A 14,376-nucleotide genomic window follows, 5' to 3' on the forward strand; every position below is an offset into this window, starting at 1 on the left:
TGACTAGTCTTACATAATACACTTGTTTATTTGCTTCTGAAGTCAGATCATCTATTTCCTTGATGCTAAAATCTTATAAAATATTTCTTGCTGCTTTTTTTCTCTGTGCTTAGGTTAACACAATGCGTGCACTATAACAGTGTTTCTGAGCCTTTATCTAAAAATTAACTTTTAAAACATGTCAAAACAAATTAGGATATTTAATCTTCATCTTTGATTGTTTTCAGTACTGAATCTTCACCCAAAATTTTACATAGTTCATTGAGTCTCTGCTGCATTTTGGGAATTCCAGTTAGCTGAGATTCTAGCTTTTGTTTTTCCTCACTCAGTGTTAAACGGATTGCGGTATCCAACTGTTCAAAGCGCCAGCCTCCTTCACCATCAAACTGTAATAAATGAGTGTGGTATTTCCTGCACAATCAAAGTGAAATAATATTGTTAGCAGTAATTGTAAAAAGCCATATTATTTATAGGTTTATCATTCTAATTGATTTCCAATAGTAAATTTTAAATAAGGAGTCTATTTTACATTTGATTTTCAAGAATTCCGCAAGAGCTTAAATTTTGTGATTTTTTTTACTCCAAAAGTAATGAATCTCTAGGACATTCTATTTCTTATGTTACATTTATTTTATATTCTGAATGTATTGCAAAGACAGACATGCTTTTGCATCTATTTATCTTCATAATTCAGTATGGCTACTGAATAAATATCAAAGCATACTCAGAATGGGAATAGGGAAAGAAGAAAGTAAAAATTTTAAAGGTTATGTGAGAAAAAATCTAAGAAAAATAAAGGAAATGCAGTACCAATTCATTAATACCCCCTCCTTGGAGAATGAGTTATTCTACATAAGTAAATATCTCTCAACAATTAGTTTTAAAATATTTTTAAAATAAACTCTTTGATAGAAATCTTTTAAAGATACTTCCATGCCTTCATATAATTTACTGTCTTTTCACATGGCTCAGGTGCATAATTATGTTCTTCAAAGAGGTTTAGAGATGATTTTATTGATGAGACAGGAGACAATTCATTTTCTCCTAAGGGGAGGCTAAGGTCATCAGCTAGAGGAGATTTGTGGGCATGTATAGAGAGAATAATGCTGGCAGAGCAGGCCTCATATGGCTGAGCCACTGCATTTTGTCACTATGCTGAAGTGACCTATGTTAATATGTGTCCCCAGTTCTGTCTTTCCCTTATAGTTGTTTCTCATTTCTTGTTCCCTTTAAAGTTATCATCTGTCATTATTTACTGTGATCAGTAGGCTTATTTCAAGTATCTTTTACCGTTTTTTAATTTAGATATGATTCACATACCATAAATTAATTCTTTTAAAGTAAAAAATTCAGTGATTTTTTAGTATATTAACAAACTTATGCAACCATCACCACTATCCAATTCCAGAATATTTTCTTTACCTCAAAAGAAACCCAGTACCCATTTGCAGTGCCTCACCATTTCTCCTTTTGCTCAGCCCCTGTCAACCACTAATCTCCTTTCTATCACTATGGAGTAGTCTATTCTGGATGTTTCATCTACATGGAATCATAAAATATGTGCTGTTTTGTGACTGAATTCTTTCACTTAAGAACATGATTCTGAAGTTCATCTAGTTGTAGCATGTGTTAATACTTCATCAGTTTTTATGGCTGAATAATATTCATTGTATGTATTGCACATTTTATTTATTTATTCATCATTTGATGGGTGTTTGGGTTTCATTCTATTTTGGTTAGTTGGTTTTAACATGATGTACAATGGTAAAACTAAGCTAGGTTAAACTATGTCTAAAAGAGTAAAATCACTCTCAGGCTGAATGAAGGTTGAAGTTCATGTGTGTGATAACATATGACAGAGATTAATGATCTTTTCCATATACTTTTGAGTATCTACTATGTTTAGATTCTATAGTTTTCAAAAATTTGACCTCTCAACATGTAGCGCCTTACAAAAATTATATTGCAAACAATGTATTTCTATGTCAAGGGAAAAAATAAAAATGCGAAAATATTGTCATTAAAATATGAGAGCTAAAACAAAAGTAATGAAAAAAAAAACAAAAGAAGTATGGTCATACAGGAAAGAGAAATAATGGTAAAAATGTCATTTTTAAAATTTTATTCTCAACTTTTCTTGGGCCTTCCTCACCTTGGATCTACAATCACAAGCAATTTTAGAATATGGTAATTCAGATCTTGGGCAACTTCCATCTTCAATATATAAAAAAGGTTTGGCTCATCACTCCAGTCCTACGACATTATTTGATTTCTACGTGGAAGGAGGAAGCTGTATAGGTGTTTCATGAAATGAGATTCAAAGGCGTGTTCTAGATTATAGGCTAAAATAACATGTCAGAGTTTATCTTAGAGGAATTTATAAGAAACTATTAAATGAGACTAATTGGAAATAATCTATGAATTTCCTGCACAAGTAGGATAAAGCACAAGAAAGTAGTAATCATAAAGTTATATATAATTCTATCCAGGAACCAAATAATTTAATGAGGTTCTGCAATTTTTACCACTTCAGATACTGGTATTGATTTCAATTCTTATAATAAAAAATTACCCATTTGTTGTTATGGGGAAACATATAACACATCTTTTTCTCTTCTAAAATCTTTTCAGGGGAAATAAGAATTTTATCTAGGGAGAAAGGATAATCAGGAGAAAAGAAATGATAAATTTCTATAACCTAAAATGACTAAAATAATTCATAAAGCAGAAACTAAAATGAATTTTAATTGTATGTGAGATGTACTGTGAGGAGCTATAATTTAAAATGTTTTTCTTGTTAAAATGTATAAACTTATGGATTTTGTTATTCCCTTAAATATTATTTGTCCATTACACACTATTTGAGTGGCCAAAATCTAGAATGCTGACAACATAAAATGCTGACAAGGCTGTGGAGCAACAGAAAATCTCTTTCATTGCTAGTGGGAACGCAAACTGTTATAGCCGCTTTGGCACACAGTTCTTACATATGATCTGAATTGCACTTCTTGATATTGAACCAAAGAAATTGGGAAAACATATTTCCACACAAAACCTGCATATGAATGTTTATAGCAGCTTTATTCATAATTGCCAAAATTTGGAAGCAACCAAGATGTTCCACAGTAGGTGAATGGATAAATAAACTGCGCACATACAAACAATGGAGAATTATTCAGCACTAAAAAGAAATGAGCTATCAAGCCATGAAAAGACATGGAAGAAATGTAAATGAATACCAAGTGAAAAAGCTAATCTGAAGAGCTGCATGATTCCACCTGTAAGACATTCTGAAAAAGGCACAACTATGGAGACCTTAAAGATCAGTGATATCTAGGAACGAGGAGAATGGAGGGCTGAATAAGCAGAGCACAGAGGTTTTCCAGAGCAATGAAAATATTCTGTATGATACTATAATGACAGATACATGTAATTATAAATTTGTCCAAATCCACTGAATGTATAACACCAAGAGTGAACCGTAAGAGTAAACTATGGACTTTGGTGAGAATGATGTGTTAATATAGGTGCATCAACTTTAACAAATGTACCACTCTGTTGTGGGATGTTAATGATGGGTGAAGCTACGCATATATAGGCCAGTGAGTATATGAGATATTTCTGTACCTTCCTCTCAATTTTGCTGTGGACATAAAGCTGCTCTAAAAAAGTAAAGTCTTAAAAACAACAACCTATTTGTTCCTTCAACTGAGAAAAAGTGGCTGACTGCTTCCAATTCTTCTTTAGGCTACTTGAATAAGGAACTGAATGACAGAAGAGCATAATAAATCCATTGATAGAGGTGAGAAAACAGGACCCAGATATAACTCCATGTTAACTCAACATGCGATTGATTAGAAAGCATGTCTGTAAATGACAAGTCCATACCAGAGTGTACTCAAAATTTTTTCTGGCCCAGTTCTATGTCATCTCCAATTCAGAAAATTTACAAGTAAATCTCATAATTGTCTTAACTAGTTCCTGTCGGTTTTCTCCAGGGAAAGTCACAGGAATCATATCGTTGATATGGACTCTAACTCATCCAGGACTAGATCAAGAGACTGCCTCTGGAGAGATTAGCAAATCAGGGCCCTGTCTCTCCAGATGCCAATTAAATCTTAACGACAGAGCAATAAACCACGTATTTTCATAGAAATGGTCACTTCATGGAATGCTCTATTTAAGGTCAATTCTCTGAGAAAAAAAAAAATCATCAAAAATTTGAATATTTAAATGAAGTGTAAAAATAGATTATTATCTTCTCAAAAGAAGTAGAATTCAAAGAACTTTGAACAATAAAAGCCTGATGTAACCTGAATACTCGGTATACTCACAATTTTTAAGTAAACATTCTCTATAAGGTGAAAGGTCTAGAAGGACTTCAAGGATTGACTCAAATAAAGCTTGTTACTTAGTCTAGGTTTCAAGTCATGTACATGATGACAGCTTCGGCATAGAATGTGATCAGCCACCTGCTACAGAATGCTTCAGCCTGTCCCTTGGGAAATAGGCCAAGAATATAGAATCCACTCTAGTTACCCAAAATGTCAAAAAAAGATTTTGATTGATAAAACAGAATATGAAAGTTGACAGTGGGATATCATATGAATGAAATAGTGTTTTTATGGTTTATGCATGAGATACATTTTGAGTTCCTTACAACAGGTAGAGTAGTATACTATAATATAGAGAGTACAATCATGGTAAGTAACTTTTCTCATTTTTCTAGTTTTCAGTTTCTTCATCTGTAAAATGAGAATAATTAGACTGCTATATTCTTTAGGATTGTTATGAGGCTTAAGTAAAATGAGCCTAGAAGAGAATAGGTGCTGAATCTTACATTAGCAACAATTATTATGATGATGAATCAGTGGAAAATAGGGGAATGGTAAAAATGGTGCCATCACTTTTTAAAAAGGGGAAATATTTTTGTTGGTTTTTCCTTAAAACAAAACCAAAAAAGCCTTTTTTTCCTCCTTTTTTTTAACTTAATCATTTTTTTTCTTTTCTTGGATTTGGAAGAAAAGACTAAAAATATGACTAAAAGGACTAAAATTACATAAATATATTATTTCCCAGTACATGCTATGAAATTAAAATATTTTCAGTTAAAAAAAAATCACCAAGTTTTTCTACTTTTTTTAATGCGGTGATAGTTTTCAAATAGCTCATTAATGTTGTAATGCTAGGTTTGGGGTATGTAAACTATTAGTCTGCAACTTAACAGAAATATAGATAGAAAATAAGCGAAAAGTCCTATGCTCTATAGTGAAAAGTTTAGAAAGGTTAATCTTTAGGAAACATAAGGAAAAAAAAACATCTATCACAAATTTGCATTGCAAACACTTACCAAAGAGAAGGCCTGTGTGTTATAGACAGTAAGGAAATTCCAGCCCCTTTCGCAGCCTGAAATATTTTTCCTTCAACATCAATACTGACAGCACTGGTACATTCATCTAGCAATGCATATTTTGGTCTTTAAAAATATAAATACAAAAAAATTAATATTTTCCTATTTGAATGATAACCTTTATTTGAACACTATGAGTTGTGATGTTAACTTTAAAGGAGCAAAAGAGTCTATGACATTATTAAGTGATAAATGATAAAGCTAAAGAGCAGTCATCCCCCTCTCTTTGGACTAGAATATCATATTCTCCTTAAATTTTAAATAGATTTTCTGATACATGCTCACAATAAGCTCTATTGTTATGCAGATGGGTGAACCATAAATTTGAGGCATAAGAAAAGAGGAAGCAGGTCACTGAGTGCACTTTCTTGCAGAAGGCAGGTTCATTCTTGGTGACAAGGTTCTGACTAATTACATGAAAAATACATTACAATAGCTAATTACCAAATAAGCCACAGCCCTATTAGGAAAGATTTACTGAAAAGATAATTTTATCAACAATCTGAGTACCTAATCACTATTAATGGAATTTCATTGCTATAAGACTACGAAAGTTTAAGTTTAACTAATCTGACAAGTTTAGAGTAGGCATTTAACCTTATAACAGTGTGACCACGCTTCTTAATAAAATTCTTAGGGAAAAAAATAGCAAAAGTTTTCTGATTGTACTCAACAATTTTGTTTTTTCTAGCTCAAGTTTTACTCTGGAAATAACTTTCTACTACTATCAGAGGCACCTTTCACTGCCATCATTTTCTTTTGTTTATTCTCTTCCTTTCATCTTACCCCCTTACTCTTATCTTTTTTTTCCCTCACTACTGTCTTCTTTCAAGTCTGTCTGGACTTTAGGTATGTATTTGGTACTCAGCAACATGACTTAGCTTTATTAATAGGACCAAAGGTCAACTCATGCACTGTCTTTATTATTTTACTTCAATTTTGAAAATTAGTATCAAGTATTTACCAGGAAAGTTTCCTCTATGAAGATATTATTTAAAAAAAATAAATAAATTACAATAAAAAGATAAAAATTGAAACTAGTAGTAATTTCTCATTCAGCATAAATAATTGTTTAGCACTATAAATATCTTTTCTATGATGAGATCTGCTTTTTAATAAGTTCTTGTTACCTGTTCAGGGGGTTGGGGAAGTGGGGAGTAGACATGGTGGCAGGCAGTTACTAGAATTACTGTGGTGATCACTTCATAAGATATATAAATGTTGAATCACTATGTTACACATCTGAAATTAATATAACACTTTATGTGAACTATAATTAAAAGTAATTTAAACAAATTTTAAATTTTCACATTTAAAAAAAAGAGATAGGTTTGGGTAAAATTTGCTTTTTTGCATAAATCTCTTTGCATTAATTAACTTACTTATATTGTGTCTTACTTTTCATAGTGCTTTGAAGTAAAGAGAGTAGAGATGCCATTTTACAATTAGAAAAGAAGCCCACTTTCTGTTGTCATAGCAACCCCTAGTCTAGTAGCTGTAAGATATATTGCACTCTTTTGTTTCCTTAGCAGGCTGGGATGTGTGTGTGTGTGTGTGTGTGTGTGTGTGAGTGTGTGTGTGTACTTAAAAATATTAAGCAATAGTTGGAATCTGGAACTAATACAACTAAATAAAACATTAGATAATATTGTTTCTCAGGTTTTTCTTCCTTTTTCTTTTGGTGTATCATCAGAAAAGTGAGCCTTGCAGAGGATCTAATCTATCTCCCTTAAGACAGGACTTTACTGATCATTTTTTAAACATTAAAATTAAAATCTTCTCAAAAAGAGTATACAATCATGATACTTAATTCTCCCTGCCAAAGTCTCCATTTTAGCTAGCTCAAGTCTTTCACATAGCAACTAAAATCTTTTTATTAATCCTTTGAGGATGAGAGGAGGCAGTTTCTCATTATTACACTTTTCCTTCACTGAGTTTACTTCATTTTTTTTTTCAATAGATTCTGCTTTTCAACAACTTCCTTATCTTCACTAATCTTCCTCTGGATCACTAAATTTCCTTCCCACTGTTATACTTGTAATTTGATCTTTATTCAGTCTGACATTGTACCCAAAATATTTTAGATACATAAGTATCAACTATTTATTTCAACTTACAGGTACTTGGAATCTCTTTGGGTTGGCATCTTTTATTAATGCCTCTTGCTCTTTATTATATGGTTTATTTTATTAACACACTGACAGTGAGAAATTCACAGTCACATTTCACATTCCATCATCTTATATTTCACCAACTATGCTAGTGATCATATTACTGAATATTTGTGGACAAGGCTCAAATTCAGGGTGATAGTAGGTAACAGCTGTTATAAATGTCAAACTGTAAAGTTCACTGTTGAATCTTACCACATCGTCTGAGAAAGGGGCATGACAAAAGGCACTTTACTAAAAATTCTAAGTTAGCAAATTTTGGCTCATATTTTTTTCAGCTTGCCATATTCTTTAAACATGTACATTATTACAAATACCATGCTGACACAATAATTTCCCCATTAAAAAACCCCAGCAAGACACAAAAATAATACATACTGTCTGATTTAATGTATATGAAGTTGTAGAACAGGAAGAACTAATTTATGATGATAGAAATAAAAACAGAAAGTATCTATGGTGGATCTGACTGGGAAGTGGCATGAAGGACTTTCTAGGTGATAAAAATGTTCGCTATCTTAATTGGGGTGTTGGTTACTTAATGTATATACATTTACCCAAAGTTATTGAATCGTATACTTAAAGTCTGTGCATTAGGTACATAAAATTTTACACTAATAATAATTTTTTAAAAAGCCTGACTACCTATCACATAATGATACACATTATAGCTTACAAAATAAAAAGAGAGCAATAGATTGTAATACAGTTTATGAAAATAGTTACATTAAAAAAATCAAGATAACCAACTGTTGTATGCTAAGACTAAGATTTTAAGTGTTATAGGTAATATGATAACAGATTTTTTCTTTTTGTTTATCTAAATTTTCTACTTTTAGAAAATGAACATATAACTTTATTTTAATAAAATTGTTAAAAAGATTTGTTTTTAATGATATTATATATTATAGTCTTATCAAAAAGACTGAACCTGAATATAATTAAGCTTTTAGCTCTAATTTTCAGTTTACAGGAAAAGTAGGAGATTGGAGAAATAAATAAAAGACCCCATGAAGAAGCAATCAAATGTATTCTAGAGAATGGGCAACGTTCTTATAGAACAGTTTCTTTAGCTGACTCAGTTTCTTTAACAAGTCAATGGCATAAAAGATGAGGTAAGGTAAGGGGCCAGAGAGGAGCAGAGATTCTTTATATTAACAATTAATTAAGTGATACAACAAAAACCTATACGTAAAACATTTAGATCTTGGTGTGAGAAACCAAGTCTAAAAAGATATCTTTGAGGCAATTAGGGAAACTTTGATTATGAACCAGGTATTAGATAACTTTAAATAATTATCAATTTTATTATCTAAGAAAGTATGTAAGAGAAAAAAAATGCCACAATATTTGGGATTTACTTTAAAATGCTTTGAAATTAAAAAAAAAAAAGGTAAATCAAATGTGGCAAAATATTAGACTTGTTGAATCAACATGTTGGGAATATGGGGTTCATCTTATAATTTTCTCTTCTTTGATGAAACTTCCATGTTTTTTCCATACTAAAAGGTTTTTTAAAAAAACTGATAGCCAACTAGTTACTAAGTGTGGACCAACTAAGTGCTGAGTGTTTAATGAGGCTTACCTGATATTCTTTTGCTCTTTTTATACGTGTTTTAAAGTTCTCTACAAAAGTATTAATGCTTACACTGCAACTCCTTCAAGGGTATAATATCTGCCCCAGCTTATGGCCCTTTCATGCATTCATGTATGTAACTCTTGGTCCTTTTTGATCAAGATGTAAGGACTAAAAGTGAGTAACTTATTTCCTGATAATCCCCTGCTCTGCATACAACTCAGGTTCTCACTGCCAGAAGCCTAAGATAAAAAAAAATAATCATAATAAAAGAGAGAGAGAGATCTATTTTTCAGAGAAGAATAGGACTGATAATTGGAATAAATCCGAATAGCTTTAATATTTCTTGTGCTTGTTACCTTTGAACTCCAATGAACATGAAGTTGATTACAAGGAAAAAAAGTTTTATCAAGAGAAATCATTTCCTGTATCTCTATTTTTCTGAGTCTATTGAGACCTATGCTGACTAGGTCCTTTTGCCATTGGACATGTCTCTCATTTTTGAGGAGGAGAGCATTATTTAATAGGCTACTTAATGGTTGAAAAATTAATTTAGTTTGAATTTAACAATTTAATTCATAAGTATTATTGAATGACTACCTACTGTGTTCACAACAGTATAATAGTGGTTATTATTCTTCACAACTTAAAATTAATAATAATCTTGCTTTCAAACTTATAATACATAAAAATTTATTTTTATCATCTAACATTAGTCAACATAAAAGGAAGAGAAAAAAAGACTTGGAGATTTTTGTCTCATTAGAAAATAACAGAAGAAAGATTTTACACTATAAATTCTAAGCATTAGTTTTTCAATAAGATATTTTTAAACTAAAGATGAGGACACTGAATCCTGTTTAAAGGTTTTATGGTTACAACAATGCAACAGTGGTTTCCTGAGTATAGCACACTTACCTGTGATAAAACATGCGAGCCATGCCCATTCTTTGCTTTTCCCCTCCTGACAGGACATCTTTCCAGTCCATAACAGCATCCCATCCTTAAAAACAAAAAAACAAAGATATATATTTTATAAACGATTTGTTTAACTGTTACTGTTTTTACCCTGGAGAAGCGATTTCTGGCAAGTTTAAGTTATCAACACAAAGAACATAATATTTTATAAAACATATGCTTGGATAAACTAGGGAACCTCATGTATAAACAGTTCGTCTTAGATTCAATATGTTTTAATGGTAACAAATCCTTATACTGACAAAACATATAAGAATTGTAAGTACTGACATTTTAAAATGTGTTTGTTTCTTAATATCTCCAAAGACTTGATATCTCCAAAGACTTGTACTTATTTTGAGGGGTGATGGGAGAAAAGATCAATAAATTTGCATAGGCTTACTGCAGAGTCTACAAAGGGTAAAGTAGAACTAATTTGAATGGCTTCTACGTGCCTAGCACTTTATATGAGTTTTCTCATTATATACCTTATAATTTTATCAGGTAGATATTATAAGTTGTATTTTATAGATGAGTAAACTAAAATTCATGGAGTAATTGACATGTCTAAGTTTACACTGCAAGATATCAGAGCTATAATTTGTATGTAGGTCAACATGCTTTTACTGTTTATCTGTGCCATCTCTTATGACATCTTAACTACTGACTTTCTATTGAATATTTATTCAAAAGACAAATCTTCTATTTAAAAAAATAGGTTAGATCTATACATACTGATATAGAAATGTATCCAGAATTTTTAAATATGAAAAACCAAGTTGCAGAATTGCGTGTGTCATTTTCTTAGGTAAATTTTCAGGAATTTTCTATTTAAAAACATATCCTTATAATTTTATATTAGAAAAGAAACCTCAAAATGCCATCTGATTTAAAGTTCTTGCTTCTAGTTAAAACTATTAAAATAAAATTTGCTTTATGGCTAAATTTTATAGCATTTATGAAATATTAAGTGAGGATTTGAAAAAACAGGGTCGGATTGCTACACAGTGGAGAAGTATTCTGGACTAAAATATTTTCTTTCTGCCAACCGAAAAGGCATCAAGAGAAAAATATTAGGGCTAAAGAAAATTTTAGCTTTACATATTTAAATAAATCATATCCTTTATTTCACTAAATCCAAACTCAGCCATAAGAAAAAATGAAATACTGCCATTTGCCACAACATGGATGGACCTCGAGATAATCATGCTAAGCAAAATAAGCCAGACAGAAAAGTTGAAAACCACATAATATCACTTACATGTGGGATATAAACCTAAAAGTGACAAACAAAAAGGACAAACAAACAGAGACTCAAGGACATGGACAATAGACTAGTGGTTACCAGAGGGTAGGTGGGGATAGGGGAGGTAAGATGGGGTAAAAGGAGCCAAATACGTGGTGACAGAAAGAAATCTAACTATGGGCAGTAAACATACAATGCAATATATATATTGCATAGGCTTACTGCAGAGTCTACAAAGGGTAAAATAGAACTAATTTGAATGGCTTCTATTATAAGTATATGCCTTACTACTAAATTGCGCACCTGAAACTTAACTGGAATTTGTTAACCAATGTCACCATAATAAAAATAAATAAATAAAAATTAAAAAAAAAAAAAGGAGATGCCACATTTATGAGTGATTAGAGGAGTCTGAGGAGTGTCAAATTAAAAAAACAAAACACTCATACCATCTGAAAAAAAAAAAAGTTTTGGGAGGCAATATTGCTTAATCACAGAGCACATTAATCAGAACTCCAAGTCGTAATATCACCTCTGATGTTGATTTAGTGAGACTAAGACAGCTAAGAAGAGAATGGTTTTCCTGTTTCCTAGAGATTTTCAAACTACTTCAGCTCATGTCCTTTTGTTAACACTTCTATTCCTCTCTATTTTGTAACCTCTTTGATAGAATGAAACATAGTTTTTAACTCCCTCTCTAAATAAAGAAGCATTTCTCTAAGCAAGATATTAGCTGAACGGAACTTCAGTAGGTTTCTTCCAAAGTAAGTGATGTACTTGCAAATTTAAGTGCTTTCCTGCTTCGCTTAAAGGATTAAGCAAGTAAAGTGGGTTTCTTTGGCTTTTTTTTTTTTTTTTGTATAAGGATATAACAATTATTAGTGTATAAGAAGCTGGGAGATAGCATAGCACGGTGGCATAGCCGAGTATAGAACATTGATTTTCAATTCTGATCTGCGTTTGAATCCTTGTCTTACCACTTGTTGTAAGCTCCTGGAGAATATATTAAACTTCTGAATTTCATCTGTAAAAGGAGGTTAGTAAAACCCAGATCATTGGGCAGTTATAAATATTAAATAAGATGACAATGTGAATTGCTTAATATGTTATATTCTGCATAGTAAGCACTCAATAAACCATACAATTACTATTATATTATTAAAGACAGAACATTCTATATCCCATGTTTATTATAAATTTCTAATTGGATTATTAGATTTCAAACTTACCAGAAATCACTTACCCAAGATTAACATGAAGCATTTATTCTACCCCAGTATTTTAAAACTAAGAGTTGACCATATGAAACAAAAAGACAACCTCCTTTCTAAATTTCTAAATTATGTTATTATAAACACCATAAAAATAAATATAGCACTTCTATTGTCTGTCTCATTTGCTTATTGTAAGGATCAAATGAAATAATATATGTGAAATTTCTATGTAAAATATCAAGTACCCTCACACAAAGATAAAATAGTGTAGTTATCAATATTACAGCTAGTAATATTACCATTAGCTACTAATTATTATGCATTTACTATGTCCAACTGTTCTAAATGCTTTACATAGAGGCTTATTTAATCTTCGTGGAATCCTTATAAAGTAGATATTTATCCTCATTTACAGTTGAAGATACAGGAAACAGTGCTAATTAAGATTTGATACCAGAACTCTGACTTTAAAGCTCACATTCTTAGTTATTCATTGTATTACCCTGCTTCTTCTGCTAATGTAAGTGGGCTAGGAAACAGAAGATAAAATCAATAAAAAATTAAATCTAGAATTCAAGTTTGTTGTTTCAGTTGTTTTTCTAGACTATTAAATGATATATTATCAAGTTATTTGAAAGTACGATTATTAGAAAGCAATTCTTTTTTAAGCTCTTATATATAAATGCTATTCCTACTCTTATGTCTTATACTGAGAAACCACAATAAAGAAATTTCCATATTTTATCTCATTCTCTATATGCTGCTCAAAAGAGAAAAAAATATATCTATTGGTAAGACCGTGAGTATGAAAACAAAAAAGAAATTCCATGACAACTACTTCTCAAATTATTAAGTTAAATGTAAGCTGAGGAGTTGGCAGAAAAATATTTCTGTCATGGATTTTAAAATAATACATCTAGATTGACAATGGCCTCGGGGACACTTGTACATTCAAATATGACAGAGAAAAAAAACTGTCTTCAAATGCTAGCAGTAGACCTAATAAAAAGCCTATTGTGCTATATGAAATGTAACACAAGTGAAAAAGAGGATGTCAAAATGGAAAAGCAATAAAAGTTGTAAACTCCATCTTTATTTGTGTGCCTATGTTCCAACCATAGTATACATTCAAAATAAACCACAGATTATTTATTTACCCAAGTTTATTTTTTAAAAACAAAGTTAAATGCATTTTTAAAAAGAGTGATAGAGCTTACCTCCTTCTCTTTGAACTATGTGATAAAGGTGGACATTGTGTAGGATGCATTCCAGATCATGGTCTGTATGGCCTTTATCATGCATGTCATCCACTGAATCAGGATAAATGACCTGATCTCGAAGGCTTCCGAGAGACATGTATGGCCTAAAAAACACCAACTTTAGTTTACTCAGTGTTACATTCTGTTGGTCTGAAAACTCCACAGCAGACTCTACGTACTACATTAGGATTATATTTATGACCTAGTGATCAGTATTTCTCTCTCAGGCAAGGAAGGATAATATACCATTATGTTCCTGTAAAATTTTATTGAGACAAAGCCACAAGAAAAGTATTCTATTCCAAAATCTAACATGAGACAATTGGATATTTTTAGTATAGAGATACATACTTGTTTTGCTATGTTATGTAAATATTGCTTCTTTATTTTGTCTAATATTACTTGGGTTAAATAGTATGAAATTAAGGTTTTGACCCAGCAATATGAACAACAAAACTCTTTTTAAATGCCATTCATAATAAGAGAAACACAAATTAAAACTACACTGAGTTTCATATTTATCAGATTGGCAAAAGTTCAAAA

General features: G+C 31.2%; 1 protein-coding gene across 1 annotated transcript in view; it reads right to left on the bottom strand.

Moving 5' to 3' along the window:
- Positions 1-200: 200 nt before the first annotated feature.
- The window catches only part of ABCD2 (ATP binding cassette subfamily D member 2), a 47,888-nt gene continuing 33,712 nt past the window's right edge, over positions 201-14,376 (bottom strand). The window contains exons 8-10 of the mRNA XM_011363163.1: positions 10,076-10,160; positions 5,351-5,476; positions 201-411 (exon numbers count right to left, since the gene is read on the bottom strand). Of these exons, the coding sequence (XP_011361465.1) occupies positions 201-411; positions 5,351-5,476; positions 10,076-10,160 (422 nt within the window). The remainder of the gene's footprint in view (positions 412-5,350; positions 5,477-10,075; positions 10,161-14,376) is intronic.

This window comes from Pteropus vampyrus, unplaced genomic scaffold, assembly GCF_000151845.1.
Source record: "Pteropus vampyrus isolate Shadow unplaced genomic scaffold, Pvam_2.0 Scaffold82, whole genome shotgun sequence".
Taxonomy (NCBI): Eukaryota; Metazoa; Chordata; class Mammalia; order Chiroptera; family Pteropodidae; genus Pteropus; species Pteropus vampyrus.